The following is a 25,569-nucleotide window of genomic DNA, read 5'->3' as shown; positions in this document are numbered from 1 at the left end:
TTCATGCTGCAAGATCTCTGATAGGTTGGAGGACGTCATCCGAAAGTTGTCATAATTACTGGGTAAGTTTATGGAATGGGGGGAGAACCATGAGCATCCTAGGTTTTGTATTGAAGTCCATGTACCCAGAGGAGGGCGGAATCTAGCTGTCCTCCAGCTACACCATGGTGCTACCCTACAGAGTGCTGTTGTGGCTACTGTAGACCTTCATTCAGCTCTTTTGTCTTGCTGATGCTGAGGGAGAGGCTGGGATGATGGTGTTGATGTGAGCCCTGACTTTCAAAGCATTTCATGACTACATATGTGATTGCTATGGGGAAATAGTAATTTAGACAGTGTACCATGGCATTCTTGGGAACAGGGACTATGGAGGTCTGCTTGAAACATGTAGGTATTACAGATTTGGTCAGAGAGAGTTTGAAAATGTCAGCGAAGACACTTGCCAGCTGGTCAGCGCATACTCTGAGTACATGTCCTGGTAATCCATCTGGCCCTGCAGCCTTGTGTATGTTAACCTGTTTAAAAGGTCTAACTCACATCGGCAATGAGCGTGATCGCACAGTCACCCTGGAACAGCTGTTGCTCTCATGCATGGTTCAGTGTTTCTTGCTTCAAAGCAAGCATGAAGGCATTTAGCTCGTCTGGTATGCTCACGTCACTGGGCAGCTTGTGTCTGGGTTTGCCTTTGTAATTCGTGATAGTTTGCAAGCCCTGCCACATCTGACAAGAGTCAGAGCCGGTGTAGTAGGATTCAATCTTTGTCCTGTATTGACGCTTTGTCTACATGATGGTTTGTCGGAGCATGTAGCAGGATTTCTTATAAGCTTCTGGATTAGTGTCCCGCCCCTTGAAAGCGTCAGCTCTAGCCTTTAACTCGGTGCTGATGTTACCTGTAATCCATGACTTCTGGTTGGGATATGTATGTATGGTCACTGTGGGGACAACGTCGTCGATGCACTTCTTAATGAAGCTGGTGACTGATGTGGTAAACTCCTCAATGCCATTGGATCAATCTTGGAACATAGTACTTCCGGTTGGAGTTTTTGCTTGTAAGCAGGAATCAAGAAGATAGATTTATGGTCAGATTTGTCAAATGGAGTGTGAGGGAGAGCTCTGTATGTGTTTCTATGTGGAGTAAAGGTGAGCTAGGGTTTTTTGCTTCTAGTTGCACAGGTGACATGTTGGTGGAAATGAAGTAAGACGGATTTCAGTTTTCCGTAATTAAGATCACCGGCCACTAGGAGCACCTCTGGATGAGCATTTTCTTGTTTGCTGATGGCCCTATACCACTCCTTGTATGTGGTTTTAGTGCCAGAATCAGTTTGGGCAGTGAATAAAAAATGGATGAAAACTCTTGGTAAATAGTATGGTCTACAGCTTAACATGAGGTTTTCCAACTCAGGCGAGCAGTACCTCGAGACTTCCTTAATATTAGAGATTGTGCACCAGCTAATGTTAACAAAGAGACACACACCTCCCCCCTTGAGATTACCCGACGCTGCCGTTCTGTCCTGCCGATGCATAGAAAAACCAGGTAGATGTACAGTATATTAAACATGTCCGTGTTCAGCCATGACTCTGAGAAACATAGGATATTACAGTTCTTCACGTCCAGTTGATAGGATAGTCTTGAATGAAGTGTGTTCTGCAGTGAGTGTGTGTATGTTTGCCAATAGAACGGAGGGTGGATGCGGTTTAAGTACTCGCCGATGTAGTTTTGTCAGGGTGCCTTCACATCGACCTCTCTAACGCCGCCTTTTTCTCTTCCGAGTCTTGGGGATTAAGGCCTGGTCCCAGGTGGGTAGTATGTCCTGGGCCTCTGATTCGTTGAAGTAGAATTCTTCATGCAAATCAAGGTTAAAGATAGCTATTCTGATGTCCAGACGCTCTTTTCGGTCATAGTAAACAGTGTTAGAATCATTATGCCCAAAAATAAAAAATCATGGTCAATGCAAAAAAATAAATAAATAGCAGAATTGTTCAGGAGCCCGTAAAACGGTTGCTATCAATTACAGGGGTACATGCCATGTTCCGACAAGAGCTACTGAATCAGCAGAAAGCAGGTATGAATGATACCGGACTCATGTGTGCACATCACGCACACAGACAGAGTACAGTATTGTTCAGTTCACACAAACTTACAGACACACAACGATAAACACACAATGTAAATATTGAAATTAGATGAAATTAAATGAAATTAGCCTGAATACATAAGCACAAAGAAAACAGACACATGGTATACGGTTCGACAATGGTTAAACCTAAAATATGTTGGCTGCTTCTAAAGTGTTAATAAAATCAACACCAGTCATCTAAAAAACCCACGAGCACTCCTGTTGCCTTTAGTTCTAGGTTGGGGCAATATTATCTCAGCCTTGAGAATAGGACTTCCATACAATGGTTGAAGGATAGTTAAATGACTAAGCATGGTTGACATGCACAGTGTAATGCTGGATATGTGGAGATGCCTCCACAAAGCCAACTGTCCAACTGGTAGACTGATGAATCATGAGAAGTCATGTCACACATTCAGAGAGTTATCCCCTAACACAATTATCCTTTATAAATGTCTGGCTCAGTCTCTGACTTCTAGACTCATTCACTGGACACTGAATTTAGCTCACATAATGCTAAGGAACCCTAATATTAACTCTCAGAGACCAATCATTTTTTTCTCATTTCTCAGACACTATAGTCCTCTCCAATGCTGTTAAGACGATATGACCAGGGTTGAATATGGACATTCAAAGTTTTGAGGGGTGATTCAAGCTAGCGAAGCCTCTAATGACGATACAAAGAGGACCAGCAATGGCGTGTGTCAGCCCTGATATTAAGATACAGAACCCTGGCTTCAATATAAAAATGGAGAGAAAAAAAGGGTCAGCACTCACGTGATTATGATTTACAATTGAAGCTTTTAATTAATTCTCTTTCATAGCAACGTGTCTTTATACACCACACACTGGCATGCGTTTCAGCTAACGCCTTCCTCGGGGCGTGTGTGGTGTGTGTAGTGTCCCATACAAACTCACCTTCCTGGCTTGTTTGGCCTTAGCCCCCTTACAGCCTCCAGGCTTATTAAACAGCAGCTCAGCCAGCAGAGAGCTCTTCACCACCTCTCCGATGAAACCGATGACCTGATGCATTCCCTCCACCAGCCTCTCCACTCCCTCCAGTCTCTTCCCCTGCTGCTCCACTCGCTGGCTGGCCTCCTGCACCACCCCCTGGAGCACCCTACAGGCCGCAGCCACCTCCTGGGTCTGACCCTCCACCTCCACCCCCTGGGTCTGGGTCTTACCCTGGGTCTGGCCCAGACTTCCAGCCGACCCCCAGGCCCCGGACCGGAGAGAGGCCACCTCCCTCCCCACGCCCCCCAGGTCCCGGGACAGGCCGTCCAGCCGGGTGATGACGGTCTCCTGGAGGTTAAGCAGACGCTCCATCTGGCTGCTTAGAGAGTCCATGCGGCTTTCAGTCTCAACGCACCATGTAACAATGACCGGAGAAGAGGAGGAGGAGGAGGAGGAAGAGGGTGAGGACTGTGTCTGGGGTTGTTTGTCAGGTCCAGTGGGTGAACGTATCAGCTTTGTCCCGGCCAGTTTCTGACCATGAAGAGGGTTGGGGTCGTACACCTTGGCAAGAGAGTTGACCAGACTGGAGCTCATGGTGGGTTCCGCAGCAGAGCGGTCAACCATGGTCAATGGCTGGTTAAACCGTAATGTAACCACCTGTGTTCTTCACGCTCAGCAGCTACGGTAGGTCTTCCCTGCTCTTCTCAAACACAAGCAAGTTCCATCCTTGGTTAAACAACAGTCAATGGTTGGTTGAAATTAAATGTAACCCTCCTCGTCCTGTACTTCCTCTAAATGGGAACCCAGGGTGATTGTTCCTTTTCCTTATCTTAAACCAGCACCTCTTTCTGAGTCCAGTCCACTAATTACAAGATGATACTCTTTCACTCCTTCACTCAGCAGCTAGCTCGTCTCTTCCCTGCTCTCCTCAAACACAGAAAACTCCCTCTGTGGTTATAGTCCAACCAGAAAACCGTCAGATCGTCCAACCAATTGACTGTTTGACCACTGAACCCTCTTCACAATGGGAATAACGTCCAATAAGTCCAGTTCCAGCTTGTTAATGAAGAACAATGAAATTAAAATAATTTCCCAAAGACAAAAATAGTCAGAGGAGACTGTGAAGAGAGACAGAGAACAGAGAGAGGTGCCAGTATGTCCTCTTTTCTACACAGCTCAACAGAGGTGGAGTTTTATGAATAGAATGGGGCAGAGAGGGTGTCCTCCGAAATACAGTGCAGCCCGCATCTGACGTCAGGACCTCACAGTGGTGAGTGGCTAGTGATGGGCACTAGAGGCTGGGGGTTGAGCACTGGTGGGTGCGGAGGGGGATGCATGGGATATCTGTGTGACATCTGAGATGCTCCAAAAGCTTCCAGTCAGATGTCACGATCCTGAGAATGTTCTTTTGAAACACAAGCCACGTCTAAAAGACAAATCAGCCAACATCCAAAGACAAAAAAATAGAAATACAAACAGCCGCTGCAGTGAAGAGTGAAAAAGCGAGGGACAGTTCAGACCATTTGAACCCTGTTGGTTTGAACACAGGAACTTGATTCTTTAATGGCTTGGTTGGTGTGTAGGTTGTTGCTCTCACATTGTGTGTATGTGTGTGTGTGTGTGTGTGTGTGTGTGTGTGTGTGTGTGTGTGTGTGTGTGTGTGTGTGTGTGTGTGTGTGTGTGTGTGTGTGCTGAATGCATGTGACAGGTGGGAGTGCATGCAAGGCCACTAAGACTCTATTAACTCTTCTGAACCTGTGTTACAAACACAACACATCGGGAGTATTTCTGAACCTCTCCAAATGCCATCCGGTCAGTTCCAGGGTCAAATCTTTCCTGGAGAGCCTGCCTTCCACTGATCTCAGCGCAAGCCTCGAGGCCTAATTCACGTTGACATTAAAAGTTCTCAATTAGCGACTATGATGAGACAAATAGTATAATTGCTGAGTGAATACAAAAATGAATAAGAAACAAGAGGGGTTAAGTAGGTTTCCAACTTCTTTACTGAAAGTGATAGTTCACCCAAATTACAAAATGACATATTGGTTTCCTCAGTTTGTAAGCAGTCTATGGACAAGGTATGACAGTAATCAATGCTTTGGTTTAGTTTCCCTGGCATTGTTTCCACATGCTAACGTTTGAGCATTCGTGGCACAAATCCCACTTTAAGTCAAGGGATGGGTATTAGCATTTTTCGCGTATCATATTCACATGATCTAAAAGTGACTTTGTTAAGCTTCACTGTCAATTTGAGATACTTTTGGATGATTTAGACATGTGCGAAAAATGTCATATCTGTCTTGTGACTACAATCGGATTTGTGCCATAAATGCTAAAATGTTAGCATGTGGTAAAAGTGCCAGGGAAACTAAACCAGGGTTACTCATCAACTAAACCAGAAACTAAACCAGTGTTGCTCATCAAGACCAAGAGACAAAGTCAATACACAATGGTTATTTTAATCTAGATCATCTGTATTCTGCACACCATCCTGTAACACTATACACCATCAGCTATCCCCTCAGTCAACCCACGGTAATAGACTGACTTCACAACATGGGAGGAGGGACTGGGAGCATACCTCAGCCTGAACACAAGGCTACAATAATAGCCTCAGATGAAGAGGAATAGAATTAAGCCGCGCTAGCTAGTCGTGCTAAAATAAAGGTATCTGTTACATTGCATAAAAGGTTCAGACTACACCGTAGGAGATAGCTTAGCATAGCCACTTGCTACATAATTAGAATTCAGTTTCGGGTTACATATAGGAGATAGTGTAGCATAGCTTAGCCACTAGCTACAATACATTAATAGCCATTGTAGATTACTTATCAGGTAGATGACTTGTCTAGAATGTGAAGGTAGAGAAGGAGATACATCCGTAAGAGTGGACAAATTATCAGAATATAAACAAACACACCCCACACACACACAAGCCTAACATCTCCTGTACACTAGCCCCCTCAACCCACAGCCCGTCTCTCAAGCCTGACGTTATGAGTCACTGGCTTGTTTATCTTTGTCACTAGTATGTATCGGTATGTCCTTTCATGGTCACTGGACTGTGTCAGTGACGTTCAGATATGACACGTTCTTCATTCTGAATGACCTCAGAATCTGATTTAGTTGAGAGATTGTTTCCATGTAGAGGTAGCTAGTGAAGTCAGCTTTGTGAGCTGCTCGCTGACCGATGGGCTACACACGAAATTGGCCACTCATGCGGGGGGACACACATTAACACACAAACATAAACACACAACGACCTGTTTCCCAGGATTATATTATGTAACGTTGCTTATGCCTTCAAGACAACTTTTTCGGAAAAGAAGTACCCGTAAGCCGGGTATTCTGGGTAAACGGTGCCCTCTGACCCTGTGGTATGAGCAGTGGGACTGACTTCTCCTCCTAGCCCCGACACATGCATGCACACATGTGCATACACACACAGACCAAGGCCACACTGAGAAGGCCAGGGTGTTAAAATAATAACTCCAGCCATCCTCAGTTACCCCTGGTGAAACTTGAGATACTTAAAAACCAAAACTCATAACAGGATATTATTTAGAAACGTACTGCACATACCTAATTTTACAAACTACCGCCAAGCAGTCCTCAAAGGACAGTCTAATGCAAGTCAGCATACTCTATCCTGGTTCTCACCTGTAATTAAATCTTAAGTGTCAATCAAACAGTAGCTAATTAGCTGGATTAGTCAAGAACCATCACTCATCTTTCGCTCCAACTGGAGTCAGAGAGGGTTACGCAGAATTAGAAGTCAGATTACATTTTAATTGAGTAACTCCTGTCCTTCCTTCCCCGACCACTAGAGATCAGGAGAGACACACAAACTCTCCAGGATGCTACAGAACTGGCCTCGTCAGTCACACCGACTGAATCATTTAAGTACATGGTAATCCATTGGTGTCCCTGGAAATGTTGTTAACTAATCATACATCAGAGGGTTATAGTTGGCTCTGTAGTCAAGTGGTTGAATAAGAATAGACTACAAACATCCCACTGAGTACAGACGTCAACATCTAGTTTTGATTTTACATTTGGTTGAATTTAAATGTGAAATTAACAAAACATGTCACCATGTCATTGGATTTAGGTTAAAAAAAAACAGGGTAAAAAAAAACGATCGAATAACTGCCCTTGCATTAATGACTTTTTGAAATTCCAATCAGTTTTCCACATTGATTCAATGTCATCACGTTGAATTTTTAGGTTGAAATAACGTTGAAACAACATTGATTCAACCAGTTTTTTCCCCAGTGGGTTCGCTTATCCATGTTCACTGATGTCTTCTTGTATATCCATGTCCTCTCTGAATTCTCTCTGTCTCTATCTATCGGTCTGTCTCTTTCAAATCTAGTCGTCTATCCGTCTTTAAAAGCCCAACGCGCTGACAGCCCATAAAGTGGGACTGCAGTAGAATAGCTCTTTAACTACCTACTGTAATTGTGTGTCAGTCAAAAGCTCAATTCAACTGTTTTCTCTCCTCCCTCTCTCCCTGCACTTCCTCCTCCCATCATCCCTCCTCTTTGTCCAGTGATACATGGGTGATGTAAGAAATAGACACTCTTCTGCCCCTTTGACACTCACCTTCCCTTCCCTCCCTCGAAACCCTCAAAATGTCTCCCTAGCTTCTAATCCTCCCACAATCTCGCTCTCCTTCACACTCACTCGGTATGTTTGCCCCTCCTCCATCCCTCCCTTCCCATCTCATCTCGCTATCATTGGCCTTAGGGAGACATGGGATGCGGCTGGGCTGGTCACATGACTCCGGGTTGTTGGGGAGACACACACACACACCCACACACACACACATAGACCACAGGCAAGAGCTACTAAACACACTCACTTTCACACACACGAAACACAACTGGCACAGTTTGCAATCATTATAATTTATTGCATGAGATACTGCAAGACGACATACATAGTAAGCGATAGAGGCACCTGTTTCTATGTGTGTGTGTGTGTATACGATTTCCTGTATGTGCATCTGCACAGGGTGCATCTGTTTGTGCTCTGAGTTCTGACCAAGTGTCAAGCAGCAAGCCAAGTAGGTGCCAGGCTGATCTGCGCTAGTAATGAGTTACACAAACGTCCCATTACCAGACACCAGAGACACACTGGCGTAACACAGTTACTCTGGACCCCCGCAAGCTTGGAGTTCGAGCCCTCCACCCCTCTCCCCCCTCCACAAAGTGTAGACTACCAATCACTGTCTATGGTGAATTGATAATATGGTTTCTTTAGTGCCTGGGCAAGTACAGCTTTTCTTTAGCTAATGGATAAATGTTGATTAACAGGCCTATTTGGTGGTCATATTCTTATGTTAAGCCTAACATTTCACAAAACTACAGTGGCTTGCGAAAGTATTCACCCCCCTTGGCATTTTTTCTTTGTTGCCTTACGGCCTGGAATTAAGACTTGGTTAAAACCAGTGAAGATCAACACAGTAAGACCGCCCTCACACAGTGTAGGAACATCATTTTTTCACATTGAGGTTTATTTTTCCTTATATAGTTAAACCGTATCTTATCTAATAGGGAGCAAATAGATTTCGGACTGTCCAGACAAGAGAACAGATAAGAGTCTCTAGACAAGACTTCAGCCTTAGTCACCAAAACTCTTCCTTGAATGGACAAATCTCTGCCTCACCATGAGTTGAACTTATTTTTCTATAGCTGAGACAACTGGGGAAAGATTAAAGGTTCTTCATTCTCTCCTTTTCTTTTGTAATTTGTATCCCTAAATAAGTCACTGTGCCTTTGACTGGAATACTGCAAGCTTCAGTGATATCAGTACCTTTCAATGCTAAAAATGTCACATCTTTTTCGAATTCAGATTTAAACCTGAGATCTTTGAAAAAGTTGTAAATACATCAAAGGCTGGAGAATGGACTATTTGGACAACCTTGCCTTTCTCCTCTGTCGACTTCAAATCTAGGTGATGCACCATTGGCAACTTTTACTATTTATTATTTAGCTGCTATTTATGAACAACATAAATAAAATACACATCAAATAGCCTAACAATGAGGGAAAAAAGTAGTCAGATTGAGGATAAATTCAGACACTATTTATTGTTGAACTCAGCAAATTTTGTCTGGCTAATAGCCTATGCAAAAGGGATGCATTATTCAAGGTAAATTAAATCGAATTAAATCTAACTTGAGAGACTCCAATGAAGTCCTCAGGAGACTAGATCCAGGTTACGACCCCCACTGTTTTCTATACTGAATATTGCCAAGCCAGACAGTCTTTGCAGAGACATTGTGCTATTTAACACACTATTTAAACTTAGTCTTGAATAATGCAGGCCAAGATATACCAGAGATAAGGAACTGTTTAAAGCCTAAAGAATCAAACACTTCCTAGCGCATATGGAAATGTAAAAATTTTATGAATGACTTTTTGCGCAGGTGTCCAGTACACCAGTACACAGAGAGAGAGAGAGAGAGAGAGAGAGAGAGAGAGAGAGAGAGAGAGAGAGAGAGAGAGAGAGAGAGAGAGAGAGAGAGAGAGAGAGAGAGAGAGAGAGAGAGAGAGAGAGAGAAGAAGCGTGCGAGAGAGAGAGAGAGAGAGAGAGAGAGAGAGAGAGAGAGAGAGAGAGAGAGAGAGAGAGAGAGAGAGAGAGAGAGAGAAGAAGAAGCGCGAGAGAGAGAGAGGGAGAGAGAGAGAGAGAGAGAAAGAGAGAAAAAGTGAAAGAGCAAGTGCGAGAGAGAATCGTGTCATTTTGGGGTCACCATTTTTTTCACAGGACCTTGCAAATACACATGTTCTATGGGCTTAATAGTAAAGACATGTCATTTAACTGTATATATTTTTAAATACCTTTTAATTTAACCAATCATGATGTTTCATCATTTTGTCAAACAAATCAATTCAAAAAGTAGGCTACCTGAGTGTAACACCTGAAAAGGTGCTGAGATTTGGGACTGTCCCGGGATGACAAGTGCAGCAACATTGATATAGTTTTCTTTTAACATGACACAGAGGTGGGGTGTAAACATTTTATTAATGTTTACCACTGTAGCAGTACAAGCTGCAACTTAAACAAATGGGAGAATGGTTCAATTAGCATTATTTAGAGATCCAATGTTTGACCCCCGTAATTCGCACTGGCTGTAGATGAAAACTGACTCTTCATAGAGAGAGTAGAAAAGAGAGAGGCAGACAGAGATCTTCACATCTTCTGGGTAAAAGTGAGAGAAGTCAAGCTTGTCCTTTAAATAATGTATCCGTGGTCACACTGTATTACCGGACACTAATGACACGCATAGACCTCACAGGACCACATGATGACATATTAAGCTGTGTTCTTTCGCCACTGACACATACCAACCACATACCCACTCAGTCTCTCTGACATACACAGACACGCTCTCTCTTTTTTTAACCCTTCAGCTCCTGTCTCTATACTGTAGCTGTTTGCCACCCTTGACAACCCAAATTGGATATCTCGTTCTTAGAATTCAGCCATCTTTTTGTTGGTCACTCTACCTATGACTGTGTCCTTCTTCCTTCCTCGCTCTCATTCATTTCTGAGTAAGCTAAATCAGTCCACCCAATGGGGAGCCAGACCCACCCAATCAGATTGAGCAAAACAATTCAATAAATGTACATCTAATTTATGATTTTTGGGGTATTTGCTGATTCTACCTGGATTATTTTGGAGAGGCTTCCATTAAAGAACACACTGTGTTCAGTTAGACAAGTAGCTCTTTATCTACAATATAACAGGGGGTGTAAAGCCGTAACACATGTTTTTCCAGCAGCAGACTATGATCGATAATGTCAAAAGCCGCACTGAAGTCTAACAAAACAACCCCCACAATCTTTTGATCATCAATTTATCTCATCCAATCATCAGTCATTTTGTGTAAGTGCTGTGCTTGTTGAATGACCTTCCCTATAAGAGAGCTGAAAGACTGTTGTCAATTTTTTTACTGTAAAATAGCATTGTATCTGGTCAAACAGAGTTGGTTACTGGCTGATTGGTTGGCTCTACTATTCTTAGGTAGCGGAATTACTTTTGCTTCCTTCCAGGCCTGAGCACACACACTTTCTAGTAGTAAGATATGGCAAATAGGAGTAGCAATATCGTCCGCTGTTATCAACAGTAATTCTCCATCCAAGTTGTCAGACCCCGCGAGTCTGAGTCAGGCTTATAACTGGGAGCATGTAAACAGTGTGCAGCAACTCCAGTGGCGGTGTTCTGACAACTCTCCATTTGACGTCAATCAATGATTTACTCAAGTTGTGCACACTTACTACCTCTGAATTGGACACAATGTCTTTGTCATGGTTTTGATCCTCACCAGATCTGTAGCTGCACCATAGAGGCAGAACCTTTTTTTTCTTCAGATCTCTCTGAGAGAAAGCTGCGTGTAACTAAATGCAGCCACTGCCACCCTCAGATCACATGGACATAGTTCAGATGAGAGATGGCCAGGTCTTCTTTCCAAGGCCTGTGACATGATCAATCAAACATATCACAGTCTACCCAGCACGTTGTCTCGCCAGGCAGTTTGGACATAGTTGTCTTTCCAACATGGTGTCAGAGCATTTTGTATTATTCTGTACGTAAATCTAAGAAACTCCATTTAGTATGATGTGTTATATTTCGTATGGTACGTACAGTGGGGCAAAATAGTATTTAGTCAGCCACCAATTGTGCAAGTTCTCCCACTTAAAAAGATGAGAGAGGCCTGTAATTTTCATCATAGGTACACTTCAACTATGACAGACAAAATGAGAGAAAAAAATCCAGAAAATCATATTGTAGGATTTTTTATGAATTTATTTGCAAATTATGGTGGAAAATAAGTATTTGGTCAATAACAAAAGTTTATCTCAATACTTTGTTATATACCTTTTGTTGGCAATGACAGAGGTCAAACGTTTTCTGTAAGTGGTGTAAGTGTAAGTACTTTCTATCTCTTCTTGATTTTTAATCTGTTTATACCTTTCCGGAAACCTGCCTCACCCAATGTGATACGGAATCGCTATTATTTTTAATTTTTAGAACACACTCAAGAACCTCCAGAAGCTAACCAGCTAACTTGCTACAAGCTATTTAGTCATTGTTAACTTTTTTTCAACCTGGATAACACTTGCCAGTCCAGCTTCCCTGCCCCATCCACCGCTGCCCCCTGGACACTGATCTCTTGGCTACATAGCTGATGCACTCTGGACTGTCCATTAATCACGGTACTCCATTCTGCTTGTTTATGTTTTATCTGTCAGCCCCGTTGCCTAGTCAACGCCATTTTACCTGCTGTTGTTGTGCTAGCTGATTAGCTGTTGTCTCACCTACTGTTTTAGCTAGCTTTCCCAATTCAACACCTGTGATTACTGTATGCCTCGCTGTATGTCTCTCTCAAATGTCAATATGCCTTGTATACTGTTGCTCAGGTTAGTTATCATTGTTCTAGTTCACAATGGAGCCCCTAGTTCTACTCTTCATACCCCTGATACCTCCTTTGTCCCACCTCCCACACATGCGGTGACCTCACCCATTACAACCAGCATGCCCATGCCCAGAGATACAACCTCTCTCATCATCACCCAGTGCCTGGGCTTACCTCCGCTGTACCCGCACCCCACCATACCCCTGTCTGCGCATTATGCCCTGAATATATTCTACCATGCCCAGAAACCTGCTCCTCTTATTCTCTGTCCCCAACGCTCTAGGCGACCAGTTTTGATAGCCTTTAGCCGCACCCTCATACTACTCCTTCTCTGTTCCGCGGGTGATGTGGAGGTAAACCCAGGCCCTGCATGTCCCCAGGCGCCCTCATTTGTTGACTTCTGTGATCGAAAAAGCCTTGGTTTCATGCATGTCAACATCAGAAGCCTCCTCCCTAAGTTTGTTTTACTCACTGCTCTAGCACACTCTGCTAACCCTGATGTCCTTGCTGTGTCTGAATCCTGGCTCAGGAAGGCCACCAAAAATTCAGAGATTTCCATACCCAGCTATAACATCTTCCGTCAAGATAGAACTGCCAAAGGGGGAGGAGTTGCAGTCTACTGCAGAGATAGCCTGCAAAGTAATGTCATACTTTCCAAGTCCATACCCAAACAGTTCGAACTACTAATTTTGAAAATTACTCTCTCCAGAAATAAGTCTCTCACTGTTGCCGCCTGCTACCGACCCCCCTCAGCTCCCAGCAAAGCCCTGGACACCATTTGTGAATTGATCGCCCCCCATCTAGCCTCAGAGTTTGTTCTGTTAGGTGACCTAAACTGGGATATGCTTAACACCCCGCCAGTCCTACAATCTAAGCTAGATGCCCTCAATCTCACACAAATCATCAAGGAACCCACCAGGTACAACCCTAACTCTGTAAACAAGGGCACCCTCATAGACGTCATCCTGACCAACTGGCCCTCCAAATACACCTCCGCTGTCTTCAACCAGGATCTCAGCGATCACTGCCTCATTGCCTGTATCCGCTACGGAGCCGCAGTCAAACGACCACCCCTCATCACTGTCAAACGCTCCCTAAAACACTTCTGTGAGCAGGCCTTTCTAATCGACCTGGCCCGGGTATCCTGGAAGGACATTGACCTCATCCCGTCAGTTGAGGATGCCTGGTCATTCTTTAAAAGTAACTTCCTCACCATTTTAGATAAGCATGCTCCGTTCAAAAAATGCAGAACTAAGAACAGATACAGTCCTTGGTTCACCCCAGACCTGACTGCCCTCGACCAGCACAAAAACATCCTGTGGCGGACTGCAATAGCATCGAATAGTCCCCGTGATATGCAACTGTTCAGGGAAGTCCGGAACCAATACACGCAGTCAGTCAGGAAAGCTAAGGCCAGCTTCTTCAGGCAGAAGTTTGCATCCTGTAGCTCCAACTCCAAAAAGTTCTGGGACACTGTGAAGTCCATGGAGAACAAGAGCACCTCCTCCCAGCTGCCCACTGCACTGAGGCTAGGTAACACGGTCACCACCGATAAATCCATGATTATCGAAAACTTCAATAAGCATTTCTCAACGGCTGGCCATGCCTTCCGCCTGGCTACTCCAACCTCGGCCAACAGCTCCGCCCCCCCGGCATATCGTCTGAGATCCCCAAGGATTGGAAAGCTGCCGCAGTCATCCCCCTCTTCAAAGGGGGAGACACCCTGGACCCAAACTGTTACAGACCTATATCCATCCTGCCCTGCCTATCTAAGGTCTTCGAAAGCCAAGTCAACAAACAGGTCACTGACCATCTCGAATCCCACCGTACCTTCTCCGCTGTGCAATCTGGTTTCCGAGCCGGTCACGGGTGCACCTCAGCCACACTCAAGGTACTAAACGATATCATAACCGCCATCGATAAAAGACAGTACTGTGCAGCCGTCTTCATTGACCTTGCCAAGGCTTTCGACTCTGTCAATCACCATATTCTTATCGGCAGACTCAGTAGCCTCGGTTTTTCGGATGACTGCCTTGCCTGGTTCACCAATTACTTTGCAGACAGAGTTCAGTGTGTCAAATCGGAGGGCATGCTGTCCGGTCCTCTGGCAGTCTCTATGGGGGTGCCACAGGGTTCAATTCTCGGGCCGACTCTTTTCTCTGTATATATCATTGATGTTGCTCTTGCTGCGGGCGATTCCCTGATCCACCTCTACGCAGACGACACCATTCTATATACTTTCGGCCCGTCATTGGACACTGTGCTATCTAACCTCCAAACAAGCTTCAATGCCATACAACACTCCTTCCGTGGCCTCCAATTGCTCTTAAACGCTAGTAAAACCAAATGCATGCTTTTCAACCGATCGCTGCCTGCACCCGCATGCCCGACTAGCATCACCACCCTGGATGGTTCCGACCTTGAATATGTGGACATCTATAAGTACCTAGGTGTCTGGCTAGACTGCAAACTCTCCTTCCAGACTCATATCAAACATCTCCAATCGAAAATCAAATCAAGAGTCGGCTTTCTATTCCGCAACAAAGCCTCCTTCACTCACGCCGCCAAGCTTACCCTAGTAAAACTGACTATCCTACCGATCCTCGACTTCGGCGATGTCATCTACAAAATGGCTTCCAACACTCTACTCAGCAAACTGGATGCAGTCTATCACAGTGCCATCCGTTTTGTCACTAAAGCACCTTATACCACCCACCACTGCGACTTGTATGCTCTAGTCGGCTGGCCCTCGTTACATATTCGTCGCCAGACCCACTGGCTCCAGGTCATCTACAAGTCCATGCTAGGTAAAGCTCCGCCTTATCTCAGTTCACTGGTCACGATGGCAACACCCATCCGTAGCACGCGCTCCAGCAGGTGTATCTCACTGATCATCCCTAAAGCCAACACCTCATTTGGCCGCCTTTCGTTCCAGTACTCTGCTGCCTGTGACTGGAACGAATTGCAAAAATCGCTGAAGTTGGAGACTTTTATCTCCCTCACCAACTTCAAACATCAGCTATCTGAGCAGCTAACCGATCGCTGCAGCTGTACAGTCTATTGGTAAATAGCCCACCCATTTTCACCTACCTCATCCCCATACTGTTTTTATTTATTAACTTTTCTGCTCTTTTGCACACCAATATCTCTACCTGTACATGACCATCTGATCATTTATCACTCCAGTGTTAATCTGCAAAATTGTAATTATTCGCCTACCTCCTCATGCCTTTTGCACACATTGTATATAGACTCCCCCCTTTGTTTTCTACTGTGTTATTGACTTGTTAATTGTTTATTCCATGTGTAACTCTGTGTTGTCTGCTCACACTGCTATGCTTTATCTTGGCCAGGTCGCAGTTGCAAATGAGAACTTGTTCTCAACTAGCCTACCTGGTTAAATAAAGGTGAAATAAAAATAAAAAATAAAAAAGTATTCACAAGGTTTTCACACACTGTTGCTGGTATTTTTCCTCAATGCAGATCTCCTCTAGGGCAGTGATGTTTTGTGGCTGTTGCTGGGCAACACGGACTTTCAACTCCCTCCAAAGATTTTCTATGGGGTTGAGATCTGTAGACTGGCTAGGCCACTCCAGGATCTTGAAATGCTTCTTACGAAGCCACTCCTTCGTTGCCCAGGGGGGTGTTTGGGATCATTGTCATGCTGAAAGACCCAGCCACGTTTCCTCTTCAATGCCCTTGCTGATGGAAGGAGGTTTTCATTCTTTCCTTTACACGGATCAGTCGTCCTGGTCCCTTTGCAGAAAAACAGCCCCAAAGCATGATGTTTCCACCCCCATGCTTCACAGTAGGTATGGTGTTCTTTGGATGCAACTCAGCATTCTTTGTCCTCCAAACACGACGAGTTGAGTTTTTACCAAAAAGTTATATTTTAGTTTCATTTGACCATATGACATTCTCCCAATCTTCTTCTGGATCATCCAAATGCTCCCTAGCAAACTTCAGACAGGCCTGGACATGTACTGGCTTAAGCAGGAGGATACGTCTGGCACTGCAGGATTTGAGTCCCTGGCGGCGTAGTGTGTTACTAATGGTAGGCTTTGTTACTTTGGTCCCAGCTCTCTGCAGGTCATTCACTAGGTCCCCCCGTGTGGTTCTGGGATTTTTGCTCACCGTTCTTGTGATCATTTTCACCCCACGGGGTGAGATCTTGCGTGGAGCCCCAGATCGAGGGAGATTATCAGTGGCCTTGTATGTCTTCCATTTCCTAATAATTGCTCCCACAGTTGATTTCTTCAAACCAAGCTGGTTACCTATTGCAGATTCAGTCTTCCCAGCCTGGTGCAGGTCTACAATTGTCTTTCTGGTGTCCTTTGACAGCTCTTTGGTCTTGGCCATAGTGGAGTTTAGAGTGTGACTGTTTGAGGTTGTGGACAGGTGTCTTTTATACTGATAACAAGTTCAAACAGGTGCCATTAATACAGGTAACGAGTGGAGGACAGAGGAGCCTCTTAAAGAAGAATACTTATTTTCCACCATAATTTGCAAATAAATTCATTCAAAACCCTACAATGTGATTTTCTGGATTTTTTTTCTAATTTTGTCTGTCATAGTTGAAGTGTACCTATGATGAAAATTACAGGCCTCTCTCATCTTTTTAAGTGGGAGAACTTACACAATTGTTGGCTGACTAAATACTTTTTTGTCCCACTGTATTACTTTGTAGATGTCCATCACCTATTTCGTATGATATGTTACGAATTCAAATTCATATTATACACTAAATGACCAAAAGTATGTGAACACCTGCTCATCAAACATCTCATTCCAAAATCATGGGCATTAATATGGAGTTGGTCCCCTCTTTGCTGCTATACCAGCCTCCACTCTTCTGGGAAGAATTTCCACTAAATGTTGGGACATTGCTGAGGGAACTTGCTTCCATTCAGCAACAAGAGAATTAGTGAAGTTGGGCACTGATGAGGGGGCGATTAGGCTTGGCTTGCCGTCGGCATTCCAATTCATTCAAAAGGTGTTTGATGGGGTTGAGGTCAGGGCTCTGTGCAGGCCAGTCAAGTTCTTCCACACAGATCTCGACAAGCCATTTCTGTGTGGAGCTCGCTTTGTGCCCGGGGCATTGTCATGCTGAAACCTGAAAGGGCCTTCCCCAAACTGTTACCACAAAGTTAGAAGCACATAATCATCTAGAATGTCATTGTACATCCATTTTATATGCCAACCCAACCACCCTCTTTTCATTTTTGCCTTATATAAACATCTGCCTTATGTAACCATACCAAATGTAACATATCATACTAAATGCAGTATCTCGGATTTACATACAGAATAATACAAAATGCTCTGAGACCAGGTTGGTCTTTCCTAGCATTTAGGGCCTAGAATTGTATAAACTGATCCTGCAAAACCAGAGAGCTCCCAATCCAGCATAGTCCTGGATTTTAAAGCATACTCAATTGAGAATCTTCATTTAAAGTCCTTTTTTTGTCCAGGACTAGGCTTATTCTGTGTACAGGAAACCGGTTCTAAGTCTCTTTCACGTAACGACAAAGACTACAAACTATCACTGTCTTTACACATGTCAAGCCATTTGAGTATGCATTTCAAAGTCACTATGGATTAACATGTCTGTTAAGGTGATAATGTGTCATCTTTCAAGACATCACTTCCTCCTACAGGCCAACTGGTACTCTCACTTTCTGTCTCTCTATCCTCTACCATCTTTGAATTATGACAGGATGATGAAAAACATGAAAACAGCCTGTGTAGAACTTGCTTCACTAACAAAGATGTCCAAATCTGATGGGTCAAAAGGTGAACAGAAACTCACCTCCGCAAAAAGATTCTACCAGTCACACCTGCACTACCTGAGCATGCACAAAGCCCCGCAATCATGTACCCTTTTTACTCTATCATGCTGACCTAAACTATACCATTTTATTTTTTACATTGTCCTCCAGCAACAATAGTGGATGCATAAACCAGCCAGCACAGTTCACTTTGGCTCAGCTCAGTAGTATGAATGAACCCATTAAGACAGCAAACTACTAGTACCTGTATGTCTGGGGAGGGTGTTTCCCTGCCCCTCTTCCTCTTGAAGGTGAATAAATTCCAGATCCGTTGCCATAGGAATGATGCCACCAGACACATGCTGCCTACTATCCAAATATCCTTATCCTTCAGAAAGTTCTCCATGGTAACTGCTGCTCTTCCTCTTCCTCCTGCTCCACTTTATAGTCTCAGCTCAGGGCTGGATTATTTCAATCTGTCGCTCTCTTGTCAACGGCGGCGACGATCGGGTCTCGTGGGGCGATCGGCAGAAGGTTGGGGCTGTTGACATGGAAACCACAGCGGGCGCCAGCAGTTACGAAATAGTGAGGCCTATCTTTGTCGCTCTCTGACTGATCTGATCGCACTGTCATTCAGACACTCCCCCCCACTCAGAACAGAACGACAGGCACGTCTCTGTCCAGTCACGCTGTGCCAACCCACCCCCCATTGACCATGTTACCCTGACCCCCGACCCTCCACCCCGCCTGCCAAGGGACCTAAAAGGAGAGAACATGCTGTCTCAGAGACGAGAGGGGGACAGGTGTGTGTGTGCTCCATTGGCTCTGTCCCAAATGGCACCCTATTCCCTGTAGAGTGCATTACTTTTGACCAGAGCCCTTTGGGACGCAACTCATGCCTGGTATCCTTTAACTTTGTCCACAGCACTTCATGCCTGCAGAGTATATTCTCCATACTCTTGCCTACATCCACAAGGCACTAACTATTTCTGTTGTTGTGGAGTCACTTGCTCCTCAGCTCTATATCTTTCTCTCTCTCTGTCTCTCTCACACACACACACACACACACACACACACACACACACACACACACACACACACACACACACACACTCCTGTGTTGGCAAGGTGCTAAGTACATATGTTGTGCACCTCTCTCTCTCTCTCTCACTGACACACACACGCTCAGACAACACATACAGTGCCTTTAGAAAGTATTCATACACCTTGACGTATTCCACATTTTGTTGCGTCAGTCCCGGAATTAAAAATGGATTAAATATACTGTAATCCAAAGAACATAAATAAGACAGCACTCTTCAGCGTGCAAGGCAATGACAATCAAAGTCACAACATTTCAATTGAAGTTAATTTACCAGAGTGCTGTCCAATAGTCTCTGCTCTGACCTGCACTGTCAACTGTGGGACCTTATACAGATAAGCGTGTTTCTTTCTAAATCATGTCCAATCAACTGAATTGGTCACAGGTGGTCTCTAATCAAGTTGTAGAGACATCAAGGATGATCAAAGGAAATTGGATGCACCTGAGCTCAATTTGGAGTGTCACGGCAAAGGGGTGCAAGAATGATTGTCTATTGCACAATATCAAGGGGGGAAGACTTGTGTAAATAAAATAATACAGAATTCTGAACTGCATTGTTGGTTAAGGGCTTGTAATTAAGCATTTCACGGAAAGGTCTACACCTGTTGAATTTGGCGATTATGTAAAATGTGATATTTCTGTATTTAATTTTCAATCATTTTGCAAAAATGTCTAAAAACATGTTTTCACTTTGTCATTGTGGGGTATGAATTCAGGCTGTGAGACTACAAATTGTGGAATTAGTGAAGGTGTATCGATACTTTCTGAAGACACTGTAAAACGGTAAGCAAAGCGATGACTTGGGGGACAGCATATTGAGACAGGTCCACTGTCACTGATATCGCCACCCTATCTGGACTGCGGTCTCTGGCACCTATCTGTCTGGCCAGAGGGGTTGATTTACGGTAAACCGTGCGACGCCACCTCTACACACTGTGAACCAAATCCCAGCGGTGGTCGAAACCTGGTCTCCTGGACCTTTAACAGGCAACAGCAGGTGGGAGAGCATAGAGCAGGTGTGCTCCCCACATGGCACCCTATATCTTATATGGTGCACTATTCCCTATGGGTCCTGGTCAAAAGTAGTGCAGTATATAGGGAATAAGGTTCCATTTGGGATATAACCAGGGGTTAGAGAGCAATACCTCTTCGATGTATACTGGAAAATAATCTGACCTCAGTAAGGAACAGAGGCCTCATTTGTCAAAAGTGCGTGTGCACAAAAAAAATACTCTAAACCTAGCATGTGCCTGTTTTCCCACAAAGGTTGGTATTTATAAATGTGGAACTTGCACATATGCACAACTTCTAGTGGTTGATCAATTGCATTACAAGCATATTGTTCTTTGGGGGGAAATGGAGGTGTTTGATGCATGGGAACAAATATTAGGCAACCATTTATCCACTGCTCCTTCAATAGCCAACCATGCTTGAAAGTAAATAGACTGCTACGGAGGACACTGTCATTTATCTCATAGGCCTAATATTACTGTAGAGCCATAGCCGTGGGAAGTACTGTAGTTTGGGGGTGGAGGGGGCTTTGACTTCATTTATTTTTTTATTTTTTTTCTCCAAAATGCTATTTGGAGAACAGCAACAAACAAAAAAAAGACCCCAGACATCAATTATGACTGCAATATTAGGTTCAAAGGTCTGCAGCATGGCGTGTAAAATGTACTACTCAACCTCATCATACATAGGCTCCATTGACTCATTTACTTGTGGAACAGGCATACAGTGCAACATGAAATAGATGCATAAAACACGGTATCAAGGCCGAATTCAAACACCCACCTCAATGTGAAGGTAACCAGAGCATAAAACAGCTGACTGATTGCAAACGGTGCCAGATAAATCCTACACATGCATTCAAATAAAAGGCATACAAAGGACATACTAAGGCCTACAATCGACAAGGACAAATAAAAACAAACAAATCTGACCAAGGAATTAAGAAAATCACGAAATACAGCTATTTTCAGGTCTCTCCAAAGCCCAGGCTTTGGCTGGGCAGCTCAAGGACATTCAGAGACTTGTTCCGAAGCCACTCCTGCGTTGTCATGGCTGTGTGCATAGGGTCATTGTCATGTTGGAAGGTAAACCCAGTCTGAGGTCCTGAGCACTCTGGAGCAGTTTTTCATCAAGGATCTCTCTGTACTTTGCTCCGTTCAGCTTTCCCTCGATCCTGATTAGCCTCCCAGTGCCTACCGCTGAAAAACATCACCACAGCATAATGCTGCCACCACCATGCCTCACTGTAGGGATGGTGCCAGGTTTCCTCCAGGCGTGATGCTTGGCATTCAGGCCAAATAGTTAAATCTTGGTTTCATCAGACCAGAGAATCTTGTTTCTCATGGTCTGAGAGTCTTTAGGTGCCTTTTGGCAAACTCCAAGTGGGCTGTCATGAGCCTTTTACTGAGGAGTGACTTCTGTCTAGCCACCATGCTGCAGAGATGGGGGTCTGAATATTTTCTGAATGCTCTGTATCTCCCCTGACGTGGGCATGTTTTCAATACCAACTCCTTTTGCCGTACAGTACTCCATGTAAGGCATCCAGACCTTTTGAGAGTTGCACAGTGTGCCTCTTGTAATAAATCAAATCTAGTGAAACATGACTTTTCTGTCATCCATTGTGACATTGTGGGAGGATAACCAACCATCTAATTAATGGCACAGCATTTCTTAGCTGCGATAGGTGCAAGGTTACAATGTCTCTTCTGTCAGTCTCAAGTATCAACATTTCCAAGCAAACAAAAACAGGGAGAATCTGTACACATGCTGAGATGAAAGAACATACTCTTTGCCCAGAATTCAGCCAGCCTTCACGTGAACATAACATATGCAAAAATGTCCCCTTTTGTGTTTTACACCTCCAGCAGAATTACATTTCTGAGTGCATGATATTCAGTATAACTTGCGTATAGTATGTTCTATAGATGGTCTTAAACTGCAGTAATTTATGTCTGAGATGATATGAACATGACCGGGCATTCAAACATATCTGTATCCTTTCATCATCATCAATTGTGTCTCTCAGGTCTTCCTCACATTTTTGGTTCACATGTTTTGTGTCATCAGGAAGAGCCTCTATCAAACCTTGATACATTTTGGAAATCAACTTTAGAGGTCTGTAAGACTGCCTTAAAATAGTTTCAATCTTATATCCAGTGTTTTCTGCACAGAGAGACAAAACTGTGTGACAAAACTGCACATTTAAAAGTGGCCTTTTATTGTCCCCTGCCCAAGGTGCACTTGTTGAATGATAATGCATTTCTTGATATGCCACACCAGCCAGGTGGATGGATTATATTGGCAAAGGAGAAATGCTCAATAACAGGGATGTAAACAAATGTGTGCACAAAATGTGAGATAGATAAGCGTTTTGTGCATATGATACATTTCTGGGATGTTTTATTTCAGCTCATGAATCATGGGACGTGTGAAGTACTTAAGTAAAATACTTTAAAGTACTACTTAAGTTGTTTTTGGGGGGTATCTGTACTTTACTTTACTACTTACATTTTTGACAACTTTTGCTTTTACTCCACTACATTCCTAAAGAAAATAATTTTAAAAAGTACTTGTTACATTTCAAATGCTCAGGCAGGACAGTAATATGGTCCAATTGTCACGCCCTGAACATAGTAAGCTGTTTATTCTCTATGCTGGTTGTGATAGTGACTAGGGTGGGTCATCTAGGTTTTTTGTATGTCTATGTTGGCCTGACATGATTCCAATCAGAGACAGCTGTTTATCGTTGTCTCTGATTAGGGATCATATTTAGGTAGCCTTCTTCCATCAATGTATTTGTGGGCTCTTGTCTACGGACAGTTGTCTGTGTGCACCAGTAGCGTGCTGGTTCGGTTGTGCTGAGTTTCGGTTGTGCTGAGTTTCGATTGTGCTGAGTTTCGATTGTGCTGAGTTTCGGTTGTGCTGAGTTTCGATGTATTAAAAATATTTGGAACTCTACTCACGCTGCGCCTTGGTCTACTCCTTTCAACGAACGTGACACCAATTCACGCACCTATCAATATAACGTGTTGTCATCCCTAGTGCCTCTGTTCCAACGGACTCACTAAATACAAATACTGTGTTTGTAAATAATGTCTGAGTGTTGGAGTGTGCCCCTGGCTGACCATAAATGTAAAAAAATTGTGCTGTCTGGTTTGTTTAGAATAAGGAGTTGTATGTATAGTATTTACCTTAACTTTACTTTTAGTCAAGTATGACAATTGAGTAAAAAAAAAGCGAATAATGCAAGCAGAGCAGAATTAAGCCGATACCCGCTAAAATCCAGGAAAGGGAGTTAAATTCTACAATTTAATAGACCACCAAATGCAGACCTGGCTCTCGAGAAGACAGGCTATGTGCACACTGCCCACACAATGAGGTGGAAACTGAGCTGCACTTCCTAACCTCGTTCCAAATGTATGACCATATTAGAGACACATATTTCCCTCAGATTACTCAGACCCACAAAGAATTCCAAAACCAATCCAATTTTGATCAAATCACTCATCTATTTGGTGAAATACCACAGTATGCAATCACAGCAGTGAGATTTGTGACCTGCTGCCACAAGAAAAGGGCAACCAGTGAATAACAAACACTATTGTAAATTCAACCTATATTTATGTTTATTTATTTTTCCTTTTGTACATCATTACAACACTGTATATAGACATATGACATTTGAAATGTCTTTATTCTTTTGGAGCTTTAGTAAATGTAATGTTAACAGTTTAATCTTTTATTGTTTATTTCACTTTTGTTTAACATCTATTTCACTTGCTTTGGCAATGTAAACATATGTTTCCCATGCCAATAAAGACTCTTAAATTTAAATAGAGAGAGAGAGAGAGAGCAGTCTGATTTAAATAGCCAGGAATCTTGAGTTACACTTACATGCAGCCCAGAGTCTAATTGGAACCTTTCCCTGGGCTCTCATTGGCTGTTGCTTGGGCAAACAGTGGTATAAATAGAAAATGAAAGCAGAGCACAGTTCATTTGCTGCTCAGCCTGCAAAAGAGAACCCACTTCTGCTGTGGTGCACAAACAGCTATTTTGTAAGGAGATTTTACTTGAAATGATATTGATAACTATGCCTACTTTAGTTGTATGCACTGACAAAAATACATCGCTGTGATGAGACCACTTCGTTTGGATATCTGACCTCTTCAAACCCACACTTATATGGGCACATGTAAAAAATATATATATATATATTATATATATATATATAATCAACACAGATACAGTATAGCGGAAACACAATTATGGCATGTTCAGTAGCAGCACATTACTGTGGTTTTCTGGTTAACTATTGTGAAATATTTTACTCCGTCCCTAGACACCACCTTGCGGCTCTAAGTAATTATATGCTGGATTCAGTGCCGTCCTCACCATAGTTCCACTGTAGCGTGTGAGAGGGGCTCTCAATGCAGATTCACAGAGCCATAGCCTCCACTAGTGTTAGAAGTGAGATATTACATCAGCCCGCGTGTGCTGTGTTGCATGTTCGGCCTGTTCCACATAGCAAACGTGCATGTAAACTTGTGAGATCAGGCAGGATCCTGCTACGTCCCAAATTGGTCCATATTCACAACTTTTGACCAGGACCAATCGGGTGCCATTTGGGATGCAAATCCTGCCTGGACTAGAGGAGCTGCTTATTTAAAGCAGCTGGGATCCTACGTCAAACAAGCTGGTGATACTGAAGGTTGTGTAAACGTAGCTCTTAAAAAACAAATAAAGGAGAGACGCACACTCTAGGAGCTCAGATGCAAAAATGTTATGTCCAACGTTTCGACAGACAAGCTGTCTTCATCAGGGTAAATGTAGCTGCCATTTTTCACCAACAGAGGGCAGTACAACACCACAGTAAGAAAGCACCTGTGCCTTTACAGTACAGAATACATAGAGAAATAAATGCACACCAGTGGAGGCTGCTGAGGGGAGGACAGCTCAAAATAATGGCTGGAACGGTGTTTGTATCAGTATCAAACCATGTCTTTGATATATTTGATACCATTCCACCTATTCAGCTCCAGCTATACCACAAGCCCGTCCTCCCCAACTAAGGTGCCACCAACTTCCTGTGATGCACACGTACACAGAAAAACACACACACAAACAAACACATACATAACCACAGGCTAAAAAAAAGCTCTGAATAGGTGAGTGAACACACGGTTTAATGCTTGT

General features: G+C 43.6%; 1 protein-coding gene across 3 annotated transcripts in view; it reads right to left on the bottom strand.

Moving 5' to 3' along the window:
- LOC112250079 (myosin light chain kinase family member 4-like) overlaps positions 1-25,569 on the bottom strand; it is a 69,570-nt gene that overhangs the window by 13,754 nt on the left and 30,247 nt on the right. The window contains exon 1 of one of the 3 annotated variants that reach the window (XM_024419952.2): positions 18,529-18,869. The exons of 1 other annotated variant lie outside the window; for it this stretch is intronic. In XM_024419952.2, coding sequence (XP_024275720.1) covers positions 18,529-18,669 — 141 coding nt within the window. In that variant the 5' untranslated portion in view covers positions 18,670-18,869. Of the gene's footprint in view, positions 1-3,035; positions 4,301-18,528; positions 18,870-25,569 lie in introns of those variants that run through there. One more of the 3 variants, XM_024415124.2, reaches the window with a different exon arrangement.

This window comes from Oncorhynchus tshawytscha, linkage group LG01, assembly GCF_018296145.1.
Source record: "Oncorhynchus tshawytscha isolate Ot180627B linkage group LG01, Otsh_v2.0, whole genome shotgun sequence".
Taxonomy (NCBI): Eukaryota; Metazoa; Chordata; class Actinopteri; order Salmoniformes; family Salmonidae; genus Oncorhynchus; species Oncorhynchus tshawytscha.
The sequence above is the reverse complement of the archived record's forward strand: the minus strand, read 5'-3'. Positions and strand labels throughout refer to the sequence as shown.